The sequence below is a fragment of the Pelophylax lessonae genome, assembly GCF_965119305.1.
Source record: "Pelophylax lessonae genome assembly, chromosome: 2".
Lineage (NCBI taxonomy): Eukaryota > Metazoa > Chordata > Amphibia > Anura > Ranidae > Pelophylax > Pelophylax lessonae.
In genome coordinates this window covers 120,742,561-120,761,074 of record NC_138769.1, presented here as the reverse complement: position 1 = coordinate 120,761,074, position 18,514 = coordinate 120,742,561, and the positions used below count along the sequence as shown (strand labels likewise).

The following is an 18,514-nucleotide window of genomic DNA, read 5'->3' as shown; positions in this document are numbered from 1 at the left end:
TTGCTTTTCCACTAAAGTAGTACTAAGTTAAGTGGGTGGGATAACAACGGGGTGGGTGGGATTCTCTGACCAATCAGTGACTAGTAGTGACTGCATGCAAAGGATTGTGGGATATGGTACCAGTTTGGTACCTGTTGGAACCACAATCGAGTAGGTACTGTTTTTTCAGAGCCGTTCCGTACCGTTCGGTTCCATGCAGTGGAAAAGCAAACCTATACCGTACCGAACCGTTCCGACCCTATACCATGCGGTACCAGCAGTGGAAAAGCACAAAAGCGTGCTGAACCGGTACGGTTCCATGCAGTGGAAAAGCGCCAATAGTGATAGGTAACCAGTCCTCAGCCCTGTGTACATTTAGACTTGGTTCACATATATGCGTCTGCGGTTTCAGTGCTGCAGTCAGGGGTGGTTCTGTTAACCAGTTCAGGTGCAAATTTTTACCTGAACCAGATCCAGAAATGGACAGGATCCTTTTAAAATCCCACTGGGATCGCTCCGCACATTTGTGAACCGGCTCTATTGAAAGCCGGTCCGATTCACATGTTATGCGAATTGGACGTGGTTAAAAATGCATCCAATTTGCATATATGTTAACCCAGCCTCAAGCCTCGTACACACGCAACGATTATCGGCCGACCGATTGTCCGACTTTTGTCCAGAGTTGTGTTTTGTTGGTTGGAATGTGCCTAGACTGCACACGAATTTTCTCGGCCAATAAAAATCTACTTCAGAAGTGATGTCATGTGCTGGTTTACTTTCCGTGTGTTTTTTCTTCTCTGAGCATGCCCAGTCTTGCTCATCAGATTTTTGTCTGCCGAAATCTGTACTGACTGACGGAAAATCGGCCGTTGTGTTGACGGCCAACAACAATTTTATAGCCTGCACACCAGATTTTATTCGGCTGAAAAGTCGGTTGTCGAAAGCATCATACTAACTAGCCGAAAATCGGCCGATCGGACGTTGGCCGAAAATTCCCGGCCAATAATCGATGCGTGTGTACGAGGCATTAGGCCTGGGTGGCTCAGAGCTTATATAGAGCTAACTTTCCTTGCTCCCGGCAGCTGAACAAAAAGTGGATATGAGCTTGGCCGTCCTTAAACTCATATTTATCCAAACTTCCACTTTCTGCTCCTTGCTCCTTTTAAGTCTAATCAGCTGCAAGCTAAAGGTGGCCATGGATGGAGCAATTTTCTTCCCTGCAACAAAGATAATCACTCGATTTCCCCATTAACACAGTCAGTGATGATGGGGAAATCCCTCCCATTGAGCCATTGTGTTCTCTGGCAGGGGGAGCTGTCCTGTGTGTGAGAACCCAGAGTGTATATTGCTAGGGGCTATAGCCATAGGCAATAATTGCATGAAAAATCCGCCAGGCTGGTTGAACTTAAATTGATCGATCAACTTTGGCACAATCAGCCTACCCATTGATGGTTCGAATCTTTGCCTGTCCCTGCTGAACTGGCCGATATTCGAACCGTTTATGGCCGGCTTAAGTCATTCCCCACCCTGGAGAACACAAACAAAGGTCAAGGTGCTGGTGAAAACAGTGCTCCTATAAGGACACATGCACATATGTAGCCAATTACATTTGGCTTTGTTTACGTGTCCTGCTGGTTGGGGAAAGACCCTTTCCACAGCTGATTGGACTTAGAGTCCAGAGCTGATGTTTGGATAGAGATGAGCTCAAAGGGATACTCAAGCTCATCTCTAACAGGAAAGTGTAGAAACAAAGAATGGCGATGTGTGCTTCCAGGAATGTCCTTAAACCAAGTGTGTTGCTTTGCATTCCATGGAATTTCCTGGTGATCTCAATGGCGATGGTACTTAACTGATATAAATCAACACAGACAATGGCTAGAGAACCAGCGCAGGCAATGGCTAGAGAACCAGCGCAGGCAATGGCTATAGAACCACCGCAGGCAATGGCTATAGAACCACCGCAGGCAATGGCTAGAGAACCACCGCAGGCAATGGCTAGAGAACCACCGCAGGCAATGGCTAGAGAACCACCGCAGGCAATGGCTAGAGAACCACCGCAGGCAATGGCTAGAGAACCATCAGTGGAACTTTATGGTGCTGGACCATCAAATATTTGCTAACATGGTAACTCTTTTTATTTCACCCAACAGATACCTCCTGAATCCACCTTTGACCCAAAAAGAAAGTGTGGTTTAGGTTAGGATCTTTAAATATTGCTCTTTTAAAGACACTTAATTTTCATTTAAAATATCCTGCAGCAACCATTATATAACCTTTTTATAAATTTGTTTAGAGAAGGCATGCTATTAAGGCCACCTTTGGTTGCACAGCGTGAATGGCTTTGTTTTATGCTAGTGATTTTTTTTTCTTTTTTTTTTTTTAAAGAATTCTTATTTGTTTCGTAGCTAACCAGGATATATTGTAAAACAATACAGTATGATCCAAGGCTTTAGAAATCCAGTGCAGATTCCAGATGGTGATATTAAAATCAGAGCATACCAGCTACTACATGACGTAATTTAAAAACCTACTGTGTCTGTTGATTGAAAACACTGCACAGTGTGCGCGTTCTGTATTACTGAATAGAATGGGGATGAAAGCCTCTAAGTAGACTTAGGGGTTTTTAAATAATTCTGTTTAATGCTGCCTATGCCTAATGATTATAATGCTGTTTTGAGTCACTGCATAAAGGATGCTATAAATATAACCTACTGAACGTTATTTTCTGTATATTTGCAATTTAATTTAGAACATTGGAAAAAATAGATTTTGTTCCTTTATTATATATAGCAGTAAGTTTCTGATTATAAATGTATTAATAACCTTTTTTGTATGGGCCTTGTGCACAAGATGTTTTTAGTACTCTGAGCCATGTCCTGCCCACCTTTTGGAGTCCTGCAAGCAGCAGCAATGAATAACTGACTCAAGCTGGAGGATTAGACATAGAGTGCAATTGCCTGCAAGGTGACACAGCAAACACTCATATTTGGAGCCGTTTAGCTATTTCTTACCAGTGTCTGGTGTTCCTTAAGCGGCATCAGAAACATGTGCCAAACCTCCTTCCTTCTTTTCCCTTCCCTACAAGGCCGACTCCAGACTGGAGAAGACTAGAGTTAAAAGCTAAGTTCACCTTTCAAGAAAAAAAAATTAAAAATGTACATATTTTTGCAAGAAAAAAATGTGCATTTTTTTTTCCCCGCAGGAGCCTGCAAAATGTTGCACCTGTAGTCAGTGGATCTGGGGTGCAATGCCAGGATTGTGCAGACAAGCCCTGCAGCTTTAAGCCATACCTCCAATACAGGTTGACTGTTTTACAAGCTGCAGGACTTGTAAACGCATCAGCACTCCTCTCATCCGCTTCCATTCAGAACTACAGGCTGTCAGCCGCAATGGATAATGTTACTTGTAGTTCTTTCATTCAGAGATCACTGTGAATGAATGACGCGGCTGTGTGGGCAGAGCCCTGCAAAGCCGCGCTTCTTTCAAAATGTGACAGCAGGAAGGGGAGGACTGGCGGTGCAGGGAGCAGGTCTGGAGCATGTAGCACCCAAATTATGGGTGTTCCCTAGATATCCCAGTTGTGCTACCACCTTGTTCAAAGTCAACCTTTATCAAAGGAGCTAAGCAAAATATTGCCAGCCAAACAACTTCTGCATCCAGTCCAATGCAGGCACCGATTAGGTATTCTGACAGCTGCAGATGCTGGCAATAAAAATAAAATACCTGGCACTATCCATCCATGCTGTTTAGCATGAAGAGCCTAATCTAGTGATTTTTCCTTTTCTAGCCCACAGGACCCACGGCTTTACAATCTGTCAATTTTGGATTCTTACTTGTGTCTTGATAAAGAGATACAGCTCACTTACTGACCCATTTACCATAAAGAAACTGAGGGAAGATTTTAGGAACTGCGACACGTAGGGCCCTTTCACATAAGCTTTTCGATCAGGTCCACCTGTCAGTTTTTCAGGCGGACCTGATTGGACCCTCCATGCACCCCTATGGAGCAGCGGATGTTAGTGGGGACATGTCCGCTGACACCCGCTGCTATCCGATCCTGTTCGTGAAATCCAGATGGATGGAAACCCTATTTTCCATCCGTCTAGAGGATTGGTTTGGATAGGATCGAATGAAAACGGGCAGGTGGTCCGTTTTCATCCAATCTTCCTCAGAGGAGAGCGGGGAATCTGAAAACTCCATCTCTGCACACAGAGCGGAGACAGACCTGTCATCTGCCTGTGTGAAAGGACCCTTAAAGATGAGCTCCAGTTGTGGACAATTTTATACATGTTACATTGGTCTAGCTTGACCGTTGTAACTATGTATATACCATACCTGGCAATGCCCATCAATGCTGAAAATCATGGAAGCAGGAATCATTAACAGCTGGGCAATTGTAACTATATATGAAATATCCATATCTGGAATTCCACTTAAAGGAATTAACCTCTGATGGAAGTTCTATCCATTCTAAGAAAGTTTTGGCTGGAGTCGGGCTTTAATGTATTACAAAGCCTTGGATGCTTGACAGCTTGTTAACATAAACTAGGCAAAGTAGCTAGCATGTCTAGATCTGCTGTTGGAGTTTATAAAAATAACATGCTTCCAAGTAAAGCCACATGCCCACTGGGCATTTAGCCCCAGTGCATGAGATCCCAGTGTTTTGGTGCAGTCAGAATGCACAGGCTTCCCGTCTTCCGCAGCCTGTAAACTTCTGAGAGGCTGAATGTTGCTGTGGCTGGACAGGGCACCTAGATGTACTAACCTTTAGGACAGTATGTGCTCAGGGATGAATGTGTGGAATGCAGACTATGAGGTGCACCATCTAGGCTACCGGCAGCTGGGCTAAACAGTGCGCCTATGCCTCCTGCCCACACCAAAACGCTGGGATGTCATGCATGAAGGCTAAACACCCAGTGTGTGCGAAGCCTAAAGAGTTAACTTGCACCATTTCACCCTGCTTATTACAGTGTGGTCAGTTTCTGAACCTAAGCATTGTCATGTGGGGTGAGTGTGCATAGTCCTAAATAAGTTTCCAGGGGCTTCAGTGGTGGGAAGTTAGGAAAAAATGAAGAACCAATTTGGTTGGCACAGTGCATAATGTGCTTTATTTCACACGTTCGCTTGCATTGCTGATGGGGAAATGTCATATTTCCTTATTAAAATTGTTTCACAATATCTAATAAAGCATTAAGGCACCTTTGGGAAATCAATGGGCTTCCAGTGCACCAAATTGTCACAGAAATCAGACCTGTCGCCAAATTGTTGCCGAAATACATTATAGCACGTTGCCATGCATTTACACTGCGTTGAACACAGGTGCCTTGCCTTATGCCAAATTGTGACCCATGTATAGGAACCCTGGTTGTACACAAGTTAATCCATCGATTGGCTTGTACATCCAGCCTGTTGGTTTTTTCACAAACAAGTGCTGCCAGCAACATTGTGTTCTGCCAGCAGGGAAGGCTCTCCGCTGGCACAACACAATAGCGCTGTGGAAGGGATTGCCCCATCAGCACTGGCTTTGTTGATGAGGGAATTGAGCAATTCCACCTGTGGTGGAAGGAAAGAAAATTGCAAAATGAATGGCCTGCTTTAGTGTGTTGGGATGCTATTGAAAACGAGTGGCACTGCAATGCCTTAGCATGTGTTAATGTGGTCTTCCCCCACAACACAAAGGTCTGCAAACAGGGGTTGCAGGAAAGAAAGTCGCCTGATTTCCTCCATCAACCCCTATAGGGGAACCCCTCCTGCCGAGTCATTGTATTCTTCTGGCGGGAGAAGCTTCCCCCACTGGGAGAAGACAGTGATTATTGCTAGCGACTGTACCAGCCACTAACTATAATTGTATGTAAGATCCTGCAGGCTGGTTGTACCGGAGTTGATTGTTCGATCGAATTGGTACATTCAGCCTGCCCATACATGGTTCGAATCTCGTCTGGTTCCTGTCAATGGCCGGCCTAAAGGATAGGTGACCTTTAAAAGAGTGAATCTAGCTTTTGCCCCCTTAGCTAACCTAACCCACCCTACCACGTTACAAATGTATACTTACCTTAATCTGATCATGGCGGTTCTGCCTTTTGTTTCAGTTCCAGTGGTGCAAGTCTTTACTGCCCTAATTGCATCTGTGTATGAGCGCCCCATAGATTTCCTTTGTCTTGAGGCTGGAGAAAGACCCATAGAAGTCCATGGGGCTGTAATGCAGAGGCATGGCCGGGACTGTGAAGACTTGAGGCGCTGGATGTAAACAGCAGTGGAACCACAACCACCAGATGGAGGTAAGGCTTGCTTCCACATTATACAATGTTCTAGTACAATTTTCCTTTAGATTTACCAAAACCATATACAATGAGGTCAAGCTTAAACACTTTAAATTTATATGCAATCAGGCAGGTCTTTACACTGCATATTTGAAGGCAAATCTGAAGGAAATTGAAGAAGGAAATTGTATAATATATGTCCAACTTAAGGGGATTGTAAAGTCCCCCCCCCCCATTTTTCTTACCCATGCCCATCTGTTCCAGCGACTCCAGCTACTGTCTCTCTCCTCATTGGATATAGTGATAGCAGCAGGAGCTATTGGCTCCCGCTGCCGGCAATCAAACCCAGTAACACGGGGGCGGGGCTGAATCCCGCTGTCTGTGTCAATGGGCACAGCAGTGGGACTCGGGAGCGTGCCTGCACATGTGCCCCCCCATGGAAAGTGGCCCTCCGATGAAAGAGAGGAGCCAGGAGCGCCGGCAGGGCACCCCAGAAGAGGAGGATCCAGGCTGCTCTGTGCAAAATCCTTGCACAGAGCAGGCAAGTATAACATGTTTGTTATTTTTATATAACAAAATCTGAACCTTTACAACCCCTTTAAGTATGCATCTGTGGATGGGAGGGTGGGTTAGGTTTAGAGAGGCAGGGTAGGATGCTATTATCTTTTAAGTATAGTCTTGTGGATCCTGCAGTGAAGAAAACCTGTTGGTTTACCTAATCCAGGCAATCCCTTCAAAGATATCGTGTTAATGCTTTGATTGTGTGGTTTGTTACAGAGTTAGAAATGTTACAATATTGTCTGTTATTGCTGATGAGGAAATCAAAGCAGCCAGAATATTCTTATCAGCAAGTTGAGGTTAGCTCAGGCTGTTACCACTAGTTTATATTTCTCTAGCGCTCATTGACAGACGTAGTCCTCGGTGATACACCACCTTCGGGTTATGTTGCCTCCACAGGAGCAGGACTAGACAGGAAATTAAAAAGCTCTGGCCACACCCTAGGGGCAGTCCCAGAGGGTATATCCTCTCTCTCTCTGCCTCAGCAAATCAGTTATTTTCTGTCTAGTTAGGAGTAAGGACCTAGATACCTTGCTGGGATCTTAGGTCCTGGCAAGAATTTTTTCTTAAAGGATTTTTTAGACAGCTTTTTTTCTCCAGTGTTCCTGTGAGATCTTCAAGCAAGAAAGCTGAACTGGGCGACGGGCTGGATGTTGAGATCCGGTGGTCACCCCAGTTCAGCCTACGAGCGCGTGCAGGCCATAGCTCCGCGCTGGGTCGGCCGCGACAAAGTCCCATTAAAGGACTGACCCCGCGAGTTAAACGTCTCGCTGAAACGCCAAAGACCATGAGTCACGGCGTCCGTATCGGTCGACAGCCCTCCCGCCCCGGTGGAGAGGGGTACTGTCAGGAGTTGGTGCCCGCCTGGTTCCGGTATGGTGAGTAGTATGTTCCCCCTTTTCCCCTGACGGGTCTTGTGGTGAACGCGGGCCCCTCTCTGTATGGTAAGATAGAGTCCCTCTCTATCCTATAACATGACACAGATCCTCCTATTTTGAGTGTGATTTTGTGTGCAAAAAAGCCAGGAGGCTTGGTTTGGGAGCTAACAATCTAATTGTATACATGTTAAAAAGATGTAATCTGTGGCATTCTGGGAATCTTACGGTGATAAGAATAAGCTACCTACCAGTCAGAAGCCACGGACATGTAGACTGCCTTCCTAATCAGATCTCCAGCTATTAGCAGGCCTCCCGAATGGCCATGCGGTCCGCCAGGGCCGGTACCGCCAACCACGCCAAATCCCCATGCAGAGAGAGTGTTGTGTGCCCTGCAGCACACCGCTATTCAGTACAGGCCGCCGCCATTTTTTTTGCTGGATCGCACGAGCCGCCATTTTGGCGTAGCCTCGTGTCTCCAGCATGGGGGCGGCCATGTTTGAGGTGATCCAAACACCTCGTGGAGCTTGGGGAGGCGCCGGAAGGCGTGCAGAGGGGCGGAGCCGCCTCCTTTCTTCCTGGGCAGCCAGCCAAAAGACTTCCTGTTTGTCAAGACAGCGTTGTAACCTGTTGCAGTTAAACTCTGAGCATCAAGTGGTGAGCCTGGGGGTCTATCTCTCTCTCTCGATCAATAGGGATCCCTAGCAGGTAACACTAAGGGGTTTTTTGTGGCGCTGGGGGTCTGAAAAAAAAAAAAAAAAGAGAAGTTTTTTTATTTTTGAATTATATTATCCAGGAAGTGACTGGAATTATCATGGACCCTGCCACACATATTCCCCCACCTGTTTCCCTCGAGGGGGCCACGGGACCCGCCGGTGCACAGAGTGTAGAGTCATTTACAGCAATTTTGGAGTCTATGGTGGCTCGGGTGGAGGCGGCCTGTCAGGGACGGGGGTCAAGGAAGCGACCCCCGCCTACCCCTATACTATCTGACACCTCTGACTCAGATTCAGAGATGGTCACTGCAGTTGCAGGTTCCTCTGCAAGGGCTGTTATCCCAGGTAAAGCCCCCTCAGACAGTGAGGAGGACGCTTCTTCTCCTGCTATAATTCAGGAAGAAGCATTGGTGGACGCACTAGTTGTGGCAGTGCAGGAAACCTTAAAACTTGAGGCTTTACCGGCAGAGGCAACTGAAACAGAGATTCCTTTTGGTACTAATAAGCCCATCAAAACGGTGAAGGTTTTTCCTGTACCCAAATGTTTCGGTAATCAGATTAAAGGAGAATGGGAACATTCTAAGCGTACCTTTACTATTTCCAAGCGTATTGCTAGACGCTATCCGTTTGAGGAATCCATCATTAAGAAATGGACGGTACCACCAGTGGTGGATCCACCTATTTCCAGGCTGAATAAAGCCACGGTTATCCCAGTGGAGGACACTTCGTCCTTTAAGGATCCGGTGGATCGAAAGATGGAAGCAGAGTCCCGCACCATCTTCTCTCTGATAGGGTCAGCATTTAGACCAGTAATTGTTATTGGTCTAGTTTCCCAGACACTTACGGAATGGTCGAAAATGGTACGCCAAGACCTTAGGGGAAAGGATATTCCCCAGGAGACATCTGATTTGATGGAACAGATTATAGAAGGGCTACAGTTTATCTGTGACGCAGCCTTGGACACTATTCCCTTATTAGGGCATGCATCTATGTCAGCGGTGATCCTCAGACGTGTGCTGTGGTTAAAATGCTGGTCAGCTGACCTAGGTTCCAAGAAGACCTTGACAAATCTCCCTTTTCAGGGGAATCGTCTATTTGGGGCCAACCTAGATGAAATCATTAAGGATGCCACTGGGGGCAAGAGCACTTTTTTGCCACAGGCTGCAAAAGCTAAGGGACCTCGCAACAAGCGAGGACCTTTCTTTACCGCCCATAAAGGGCGCCCGGCTGGTACTAGCGGGAAAGGCAAGACTCCTCCAGGAGGGTTCAAGAAGGGCTGGTCGGACAAGCAGAGGACCAACCCAGCCAAACCCGAAGCAAAGGAGTACACAGCCTGAAGGTGCGCCCCCACCCGGTTTCAGGGTGGGGGGACGTTTTCACCGGTACTCAGGACATTAGATCGAGCATCAACCACTACTACCGGTGCGATTCTTCCCTTCCAACATTTAAGCACTTTAAGCACTACAGGAAGCGGTAGTTACCGTTCCCTGAATAGATCTTTTCCTTTACCTTTTCCTAAGATTAGTCCCTATACCTCACAGGAATCGGATCTGGTTGACCAGATAGGCCAAGTAGCCTCTAGTCGGGTGACTTCGGTCCCTGAGGTTCAACCAGAAAAGATCACCCTTCCTGATAACAATCAGGTATCTGATAAATGTGTGGGAACAGAAAACGACCAGACTTTCTCGGATGGTCGGGGCCAGATACCTCTAGGGACGCCTGGTTCAGATTCTATCAGCGCCAGTGGTCCTAGAAATTCTAGGCTGGCCTCCTCAAGCCGGCCTGGCCGACTTGGACATGCTAGTCGCAGACGTTCCGTGGGAACTTCGTCTCAGGGAGTGTCTGTGGTCTCAAGGACCAATTTACCATCATGCTTTACAGTCGCTGGGTTTAATGGCCTGGCCATTGAGACCCAAGTACTGAAGGACAGAGGTTTGTCTACTTCAGTCATTCCTACCCTTATTAAAGCAAGGAAAGCGACTTCCAGCAAGGTCTATTATCACACATGGAAGACTTATATTGCGTGGTGCGAATCTTTAGGATTTCCTCCACGTACCTATTCGGTGACTCGAATATTGGCCTTTTTGCAAAGTCCTTGGTGCGGAATTTCATCCAGGGGGTGAACCGCCCTGGGATCTTAATTTGGTTTTGTCGGTTCTACAGAAACCTCCCTTTGAAAACATCAGGGAGATTCCCTTGCTTACTTTATCCCAGAAGGTGGCCTTCTTGGTGGCTATTACTTCTGCTCGCAGGGTGTCAGAACTGGCTGCATTGTCATGCCAGTCCCCATACCTAGTGATTCATAGGGATAAGGTAGTACTTCATCCTAAGCCATCTTTTCTTCCTAAGGTGGTTTCAGATTTTCATCTGAATGAAGATATTGTACTACCTTCCTTGTGTCCTCAGCCCAAGCATCATCGGGAACATGCGTTGCATTCCTTAGATGTGGTTCGGGCAATCAGGGTATACCTGAAAGCTACGGAATCATTCCGTAAGACGGATTCACTTTTTGTGATCACGGATGGCCCCAGAAAGGGTTTGCCTGCATCTGCCGCGACCATTGCCAAATGGATTAGACAAACGGTGGTACAGGCTTATTCTATTAAGGGTCAGAGTCCTCCGTTCCCTGTTAGGGCGCACTCCACTCGAGCGCTCAGTACTTCCTGGGCCTTTCGCCAGCAGGCGTCAGTGGTCCAGGTATGTAAGGCTGCCACCTGGTCGTCGGTACATACCTTTACAAAATTCTATAAAATTGATGTGACGGCATCGGCGGATGCCTCATTTGGCCGCAAGGTTTTGCAGGCCGCAATTTGAGGAGACCGGTGGTCTACCTCGAGGGTTTTTTTTCTGTTTGAAAAAAAAAAAAAAAAAAAAAATTTTTTTCTTTTTTGTTGAGTCTCATCATTAAGGATGAGCATTGTAAACTTCTAGTTGGCACCGGTTGGGCCTTCTAGATTGGGATTTGATTTCATTTTCCCACCCCTCAGTTGTGATACTGCTCTGGGACGTCCCGAAGGTGGTGTATCACCGAGGACTACGTCTGTCAATGAGCGCTAGAGAAAAATGGATTTTTGTAAGATCTTACCGTAAAATCCTTTTCTCTTAGCTCATTGACAGACGTAGTCCCCGCCCCTCTGTTTTTTGAGTTGGGTTGGGTTAAATCTCTAAAGACTGCTTTTTCACATAACTGATTTGCTGAGGCAGAGAGAGAGAGGATATACCCTCTGGGACTGCCCCTAGGGTGTGGCCAGAGCTTTTTAATTTCCTGTCTAGTCCTGCTCCTGTGGAGGCAACATAACCCGAAGGTGGTGTATCACCGAGGACTACGTCTGTCAATGAGCTAAGAGAAAAGGATTTTACGGTAAGATCTTACAAAAATCCATTTTTTCAGTGTTCTATTTAGAAATCCTCACTTCCTTCCCACCAGTAAATGATGGAAAACCTCATTAAGACCTTAACGTGTTTATTTCAATGTGTTTGTTTATATTCTGTTATCACCAAGATTAGTCTTCTAGTGCCGGTGTTCTATCAGAATGTCGCTACCCATCAGGTTGTGCAATGGAAGTGACATTCAGACCAAAAACAGGGCGCATGCGCGATGACGGGTAGCAGTAATCTGATGGAACACCCATGCAGACATCTTACTACACCCAGCTAAGTCTTTAATTTCAGAGTCATTTTAGCAATAAAGTGCATGTAGGGCTCTTTCACACGGCCGCTCCGTATGTCCGTAAATCACCCCATCCGTTTGCGGGTGATATACAGACATAATGCATGTCAATGGGGATTGTGGATGACCATCCGCTGACATCTGATTTGCGTCCTTTCAGTTCTGTTCCGTTTTTTGGAACGGAACAGAACCCTATTTTTCCTCCTTTAAAAAAACGGAACGGATGCAAAATCGGATGTCAGCGGTGTCATCCGCTGACATCCGCAATCCCCATAGACATACATTATGTCCGTATATCATCCGCAAACGGATGGGATGATATGCGGACATAAGGAGCGGATGACACAAATGTCATCCGCTCCATGAAAAAAAAAAAAGTGCCGCAGCGGAGATAAAAAAAAACTGAGCGGCCGTGTGAAAGAGCCCAATATAAATAAATATACTATATTGATATCTGTGATGCTGTTTGGATGTTACATTTTGAAAGCATGAACTGTTAGCGCTCAGCAGTGTGGGGTGTACCAACATGGCCTCCGCCACCTTCCTACTGCTGGCTTTCAGCTTCCTTCAAAATGTAACATGAAAACAGCTTCAGAGCCGGTTCACACTAGCGTGACTTGTCAGGCGACTTGTCAGCCTGACAAGTCGCGCTCCCTCGCGGTCCATTGACCACTATAGGACCCGTTCTAATAGGAGCGCACAAGTCGCTCCGACTTAGAAAAAGGGTCCTGTACTACTTCGGGGCGACTTGCATAGACTTCCATTATGTGAAGTGCCTGCAAGTCGCTCCGAAGTCGTGGTGCACAAGTCGCCCCCGAAGTAGTATAGAGTCGTGCCGCCCCAGTGTGAACCGAGTCTAACAGATGTCAATATACAATATTTATTTATAAATGCTCACTTTGCTAAAGGTGCTAAAAAATTCACAACATAGCTGGGTGTAGTAAGATGTCCGCATGGCTGTTCGATCACATTTCCGCTACCCGTCAGACCATGAAGTGTTTGGAACGCATAGCAGTGCTGTATTTTGGCCTAGGCCAACAAGGCCCAGGCCTAGGGCGGCACTTTGCAGGGCGGCAGCAAAAAATCCACCCCCCCCCCCCTTGCACCTGAGACTCTATTGGCCACTGGTTACTAGAGCCGCCTCTCTCACCCCCCTCTCGCTCACCCCCTCTCTCTAATCCCCCTCTCTCTCTCACCCCTCCTCTCTCTCCCACTCCCTCTCTCATCTCCCCTCTATCACTCTTTGATCCCCCCCCCCCTCTCGTGAGATCTAAGGGGTTCATGCTGGGTCTTCTAGTCCTTCAATTTTGGAGGGAGTCACATCCATTAAAAAAGGAGTGGGGCAAATTTATATAGGTGTCGTGGGGGGGGGGGGGGGTGGCGCCCAATTTTAGTCTTGCCTAGGGCAGCACAAAACCAAAATACACCACTGACGCATAGCGGTGTGGAATGCATCGCGCATGCACTTGCTTTTGTATATATAGTATATTTATACCAAGATGTCTGAAAGAAAACCGGGTAAAGTTGCCTGTAGCAACCTTTTACATCTTTCCATTGTCTAAAGTGCACTGGAAGGAGACATGGGGTTGATTTACTAAAGCTTGAGAGTGCAAAATCTGGTGCAGCGGTGAATGGTAGCCAATCGGCTTCTAACTTCAGCTTCTTCAATTAGGCTTTGATAAAAAAAAAACAAAAAAAAAAAATCTGTAAGCTGATTGGTTTCTATGCAGAGCTTCACCAGATTCTGCACTCCCCAGGTTTAGTAAATCAACCCCTCGGTCACTTGTACAAATCTTCTTTCTTGTTAGTAGGGCCTAAAAATGATTTATGAAAGAGCAGATCTCTGGGGCCCCCAAGTAATCTGCTCCCCCTGCTACCTACATGTCCTAACATGTTTTCTTGTTCTGTATTGCAGTGTGATGGTGCATTAGCACATGACTGTGTGGACACTATTCTTGTTGTAGGGCCCATTTACACTGTTACATTTCAATGCATTTGCTGCAGTGCACTAACATGTCCAGACAATAAAAGTAATGAGCCACTTTCATTTTGGGGGAAAACCTTGAATATGCATGTGCAGGTATACAGGCAGCCAGCTGCGTACAGCCATTCACTTGTGTTGGCAGTTATACATGGTGCCGCAGCACCCCGAGGGCAGGAAAGTGCTGGACATTTTATACTTCAAAACTTGAAATGGGTGAGTTAAACACAGCACAGATGGGCTATTGTATTGTTACAGACACCACTGGCTGTCAGAATACCCCAACAGTAGCTGCATCTGATTGGATGCAGCTTCTCCTTGGCCAACAATCTTCCACCCAGCTCCTTGGATTTTTCAGTGATAGGAAGGTGGGTGAAAGGGAGGTGACAGTCACCCATGGAGCAAATTTAATTTGGTTCATCAGGAACCTGCCAGTGAATGGGCAGCCTAAAGCAGTTCTCTCCACCCTAGGAATTAAAAAAAATAAATAAAAGTTAGCAATTCCAGATACTGTAGCTGCTGACTTTTAATAAAAGGACACTTACCTGTCCAGGATTCTCACCGGAGCTGGCTCTTCAGCCATATAGGCACCAGCATGTTTACTTTGGGAAGCCACCCGTGACTGCTTGCGGCTTCCCACTGTGCATGCGCGAGCTGAACTGCACTTTATGTATGGTATCACAGCTGTCCAGGACTTGACGTGTCCCAGAAGGCTGTGGGGTAAGGGGGACCAAATTGCTGCTTGGATCGCTGCAGCAAACCCAGATACCTGCTCCCCCCTCCCCCCACAAAAAAGAAAAATGAAGTGCCAAACTTACAGGTGGGTAGGAAGGCAAGCAGAACTCCCCCTTTTGGGTAAAGTTCTGTTTTAAGGGCTCATTTAGATTTGCTGCAGTTTGGGGTAAAAACGTGGTTGAGCCGTGTTTTTACTGCTCCTTGTAGACTGCAAAGGAAGTGGTCGAGGGAGTACACTTGCCACGGAAAACACGATCTCCTCTCTTTCATTTAGTGGACAGTACCACCACCAAACCTGACCCATTAAAGTGAATGAATGAGGGCACTCTGCAACATCTCCAAAATGCATACGTTCCCGGAGTTGTGGCGTGGTGATGTGGCATTTAAATGGGTAGTGAGGAGGCTACATACCACCTCCCCTGCTGCCTGTCAACTGCCTGAAAACCAGATCGCTTTTCAGAGGTGTGCAGTGATGGCTGTTAGTGTAAACATTGCCTAAAGTAGAATTAAAGGGGTGTTCAGTCCTGATGAATGAGAATCTGAAGGTATAAGGAGAAGGCACAGGAGGCCAGTAAAACTCTGGGGCCCCATTCACACTCTGTGTAGCAAGAATGCGCGTCCCCGCTTGTGATTTTGTTTTTTGGGGGGGGGGTGATTAACACACATTTCTATATTCCCCATCGGGCAGCCTATAAATATGAATGGGTTTGCCCTATGTGCATTTGTCACACAAAAGAATCTTTGGTTTGGGTGGCTGGCTTTGCCTGATTTTTTTTTTCACGTGTTTTGTTGTGATTTCTGAGCATTTCTGTCTTGCGGAAAAATCGTACCACACTTGGGGCGCCATTAGGGATGTGTGAAATCCAAACGCATTTTGCCACAATTTAAGCGTGATTTGGAATAGCAGGCAGAATCTCAAGGTGTATACAGGCCCTGAGAGGCTGAAAGCTGCTGTGAGTGCTACCAATATTAGTGCAGCACCACAGCCATGTGCATTGCATGCGTTTGCCGGGCGACTCAGGTCTCATTCGGCGGGCGCTTGTGCCCACCGGAGAAAACATCGCAGTCGCAGCACGTTTACTCCCCAACTCCTTACCTTTGCAGCAGGCGGAGCAGTAACTGCAACTCGGCTCACCTGTGTTTTTACACAGCCCTAATAGATGGGGAATAATCCAATGGGGACACCCCGGGATTTCCTGTTTTGGCTATGGGACAGGAAGTGAAGGGAAATCTCCCCAACAAGGGCACACATTGCAGCCTGATCCGTTAGAACTCTCCCTTCCTCCAACAAACATTCACTTCAGTTTTACATACATTTCTAGATTTTGGATTTAATAAAGGACCGCAGATGACTTGATGTCAGGAGATAGGACAGGTCCGCTTTAATAAAGAGCTGTCCTTGGTCTCTGTATACAGTAGATGACACCTGCGGGGAAGTCTGTGGCCGCACTGGATGCTGATTGGCCGGGGTGGAGTCAGATAATAGAGGGGGCGTGGCTCGTGCTGCACGCGGTCAGGATGCTCCTCCACTAGGCGCTAATCAGGGACACAAGAGGCGGGGATGAAGGACGCGGACTGCGCATGTGCGTGAGCCGCCAGCTGTTAGCCGGGCCAGCAGGAAGCTCAGTATGAAGAGGATCGGGGCTCCGGGTGACATGTGACTTCTCCGGGGGATTTGTTGGGGCTCCGTCCGGGTGTGCCGGCGATCACATCCATCCACCGCACCGGGAGCCAAGGAAACTTTCATCGTCCCAGCCTGCAGGTGGATGTACGGGGAGCCGGGAGCTCCAGGGCGCCGGTGAGCTTATGTGCCGGTGCGGCCGGGAGACCGGACCAATGACTCTGAGCACCTTATCCCGGGACCGGAGGGCTGGGCACCCGTGTGCGTGCTGCGGGGCCAAGATGATCCCTCACTTCTCGGAGAATGCCGTCATCTCCCAGAACACCATCAACCAGATGTGAGTACTACAGATCACCTCCCCCACCACTATACCTATACATGTCATCTCCCAGAACACCATCAACCAGATGTGAGTACTACAGATCACCTCCCCCACCACTATACCTATACATGTCATCTCCCAGAACACCATCAACCAGATGTGAGTACTACAGATCACCTCCCCCACCACTATACCTATACATGTCATCTCCCAGAACACCATCAACCAGATGTGAGTACTACAGATCACCTCCCCCCCACTGTATACTACACAACACCTTCACCACCACTATACATGTCATCTCCCAGAGCACCATCAACCAGATGTGAGTACTACAGATCACCCCCCCCCACTGTATACTACACAACACCTCCACCACCACTATACATGTCATCTCCCAGAGCACCATCAACCAGATGTGAGTACTACAGATCACCTCCCCCACCACTATACCTATACATGTCATCTCCCAGAACACCATCAACCAGATGTGAGTACTACAGATCACCTCCCCCCTCCACTGTATACTACACAACACCTCCCCCACCACTATACATGTCATCTCCCAGAACACCATCAACCAGATGTGAGTACTACAGATCACCTCCCCCACCACTATACCTATACATGTCATCTCCCAGAACACCATCAACCAGATGTGAGTACTACAGATCACCTCCCCCACCACTATACCTATACATGTCATCTCCCAGAACACCATCAACCAGATGTGAGTACTACAGATCACCTCCCCCCCACTGTATACTACACAACACCTTCACCACCACTATACATGTCATCTCCCAGAGCACCATCAACCAGATGTGAGTACTACAGATCACCCCCCCCCCACTGTATACTACACAACACCTCCACCACCACTATACATGTCATCTCCCAGAGCACCATCAACCAGATGTGAGTACTACAGATCACCTCCCCCACCACTATACCTATACATGTCATCTCCCAGAACACCATCAACCAGATGTGAGTACTACAGATCACCTCCCCCCTCCACTGTATACTACACAACACCTCCCCCACCACTATACATGTCATCTCCCAGAACACCATCAACCAGATGTGAGTACTACAGATCACCTCCCCCACCACTATACCTATACATGTCATCTCCCAGAACACCATCAACCAGATGTGAGTACTACAGATCACCTCCCCCACCACTATACCTATACATGTCCTCTCCCAGAACACCATCAACCAGATGTGAGTACTACAGATCATCTCCACCCTATGTACTACACAACACCTCCCCCACCACTATACATGCCATCAACCAGATGTGAGTACTACACTTCACCTCCACCACCACTATACATGTCATCTCACAGAACACCATCAACTAGATGTGAGTACTACAGATCACCTCCCCCACTGTATACTACACAACACCTCCCCTATACAGGTCATCTCCCAGAACACCATCAACCAGATGTGAGTACTACAGATCACCTCCCCCACTGTATACTACACAACACCTCCCCCACCACCACTATACATGTCATCTCCCAGAACACCATCAACCAGATGTCAGTACTACAGATCACCTCCTCCCTATATACTACACAACACCTCCCCCACACACTGTATACTACACATCACCTCTCCTATACAGGTCCTCTCCCAGAACACCATCAACCAGATGTGAGTACTACAGATCACCTCCCCCCTATATACTACACATCACCTCCACCACTATAGCTATACATGTCCTCTCCCAGAACACCATCACCCAGATGTGAGTACTACAGATCACCTCCACCCTATGTACTA

General features: G+C 47.3%; 1 protein-coding gene across 6 annotated transcripts in view; it reads left to right on the top strand.

The window, feature by feature from the left end:
* The window catches only part of SSH2 (slingshot protein phosphatase 2), a 379,616-nt gene that overhangs the window by 262,130 nt on the left and 98,972 nt on the right, over nt 1-18,514 (top strand). For 2 of the 6 annotated variants that reach the window (XM_082245090.1, XM_082245089.1), the window contains exon 1: nt 16,340-16,732. The exons of the other annotated variants lie outside the window; for them this stretch is intronic. In XM_082245090.1, the coding sequence (XP_082101216.1) occupies nt 16,581-16,732 (152 nt within the window). In that variant the 5' untranslated portion in view covers nt 16,340-16,580. Of the gene's footprint in view, nt 1-16,339; nt 16,733-18,514 lie in introns of those variants that run through there. 6 annotated transcript variants of the gene reach the window in all.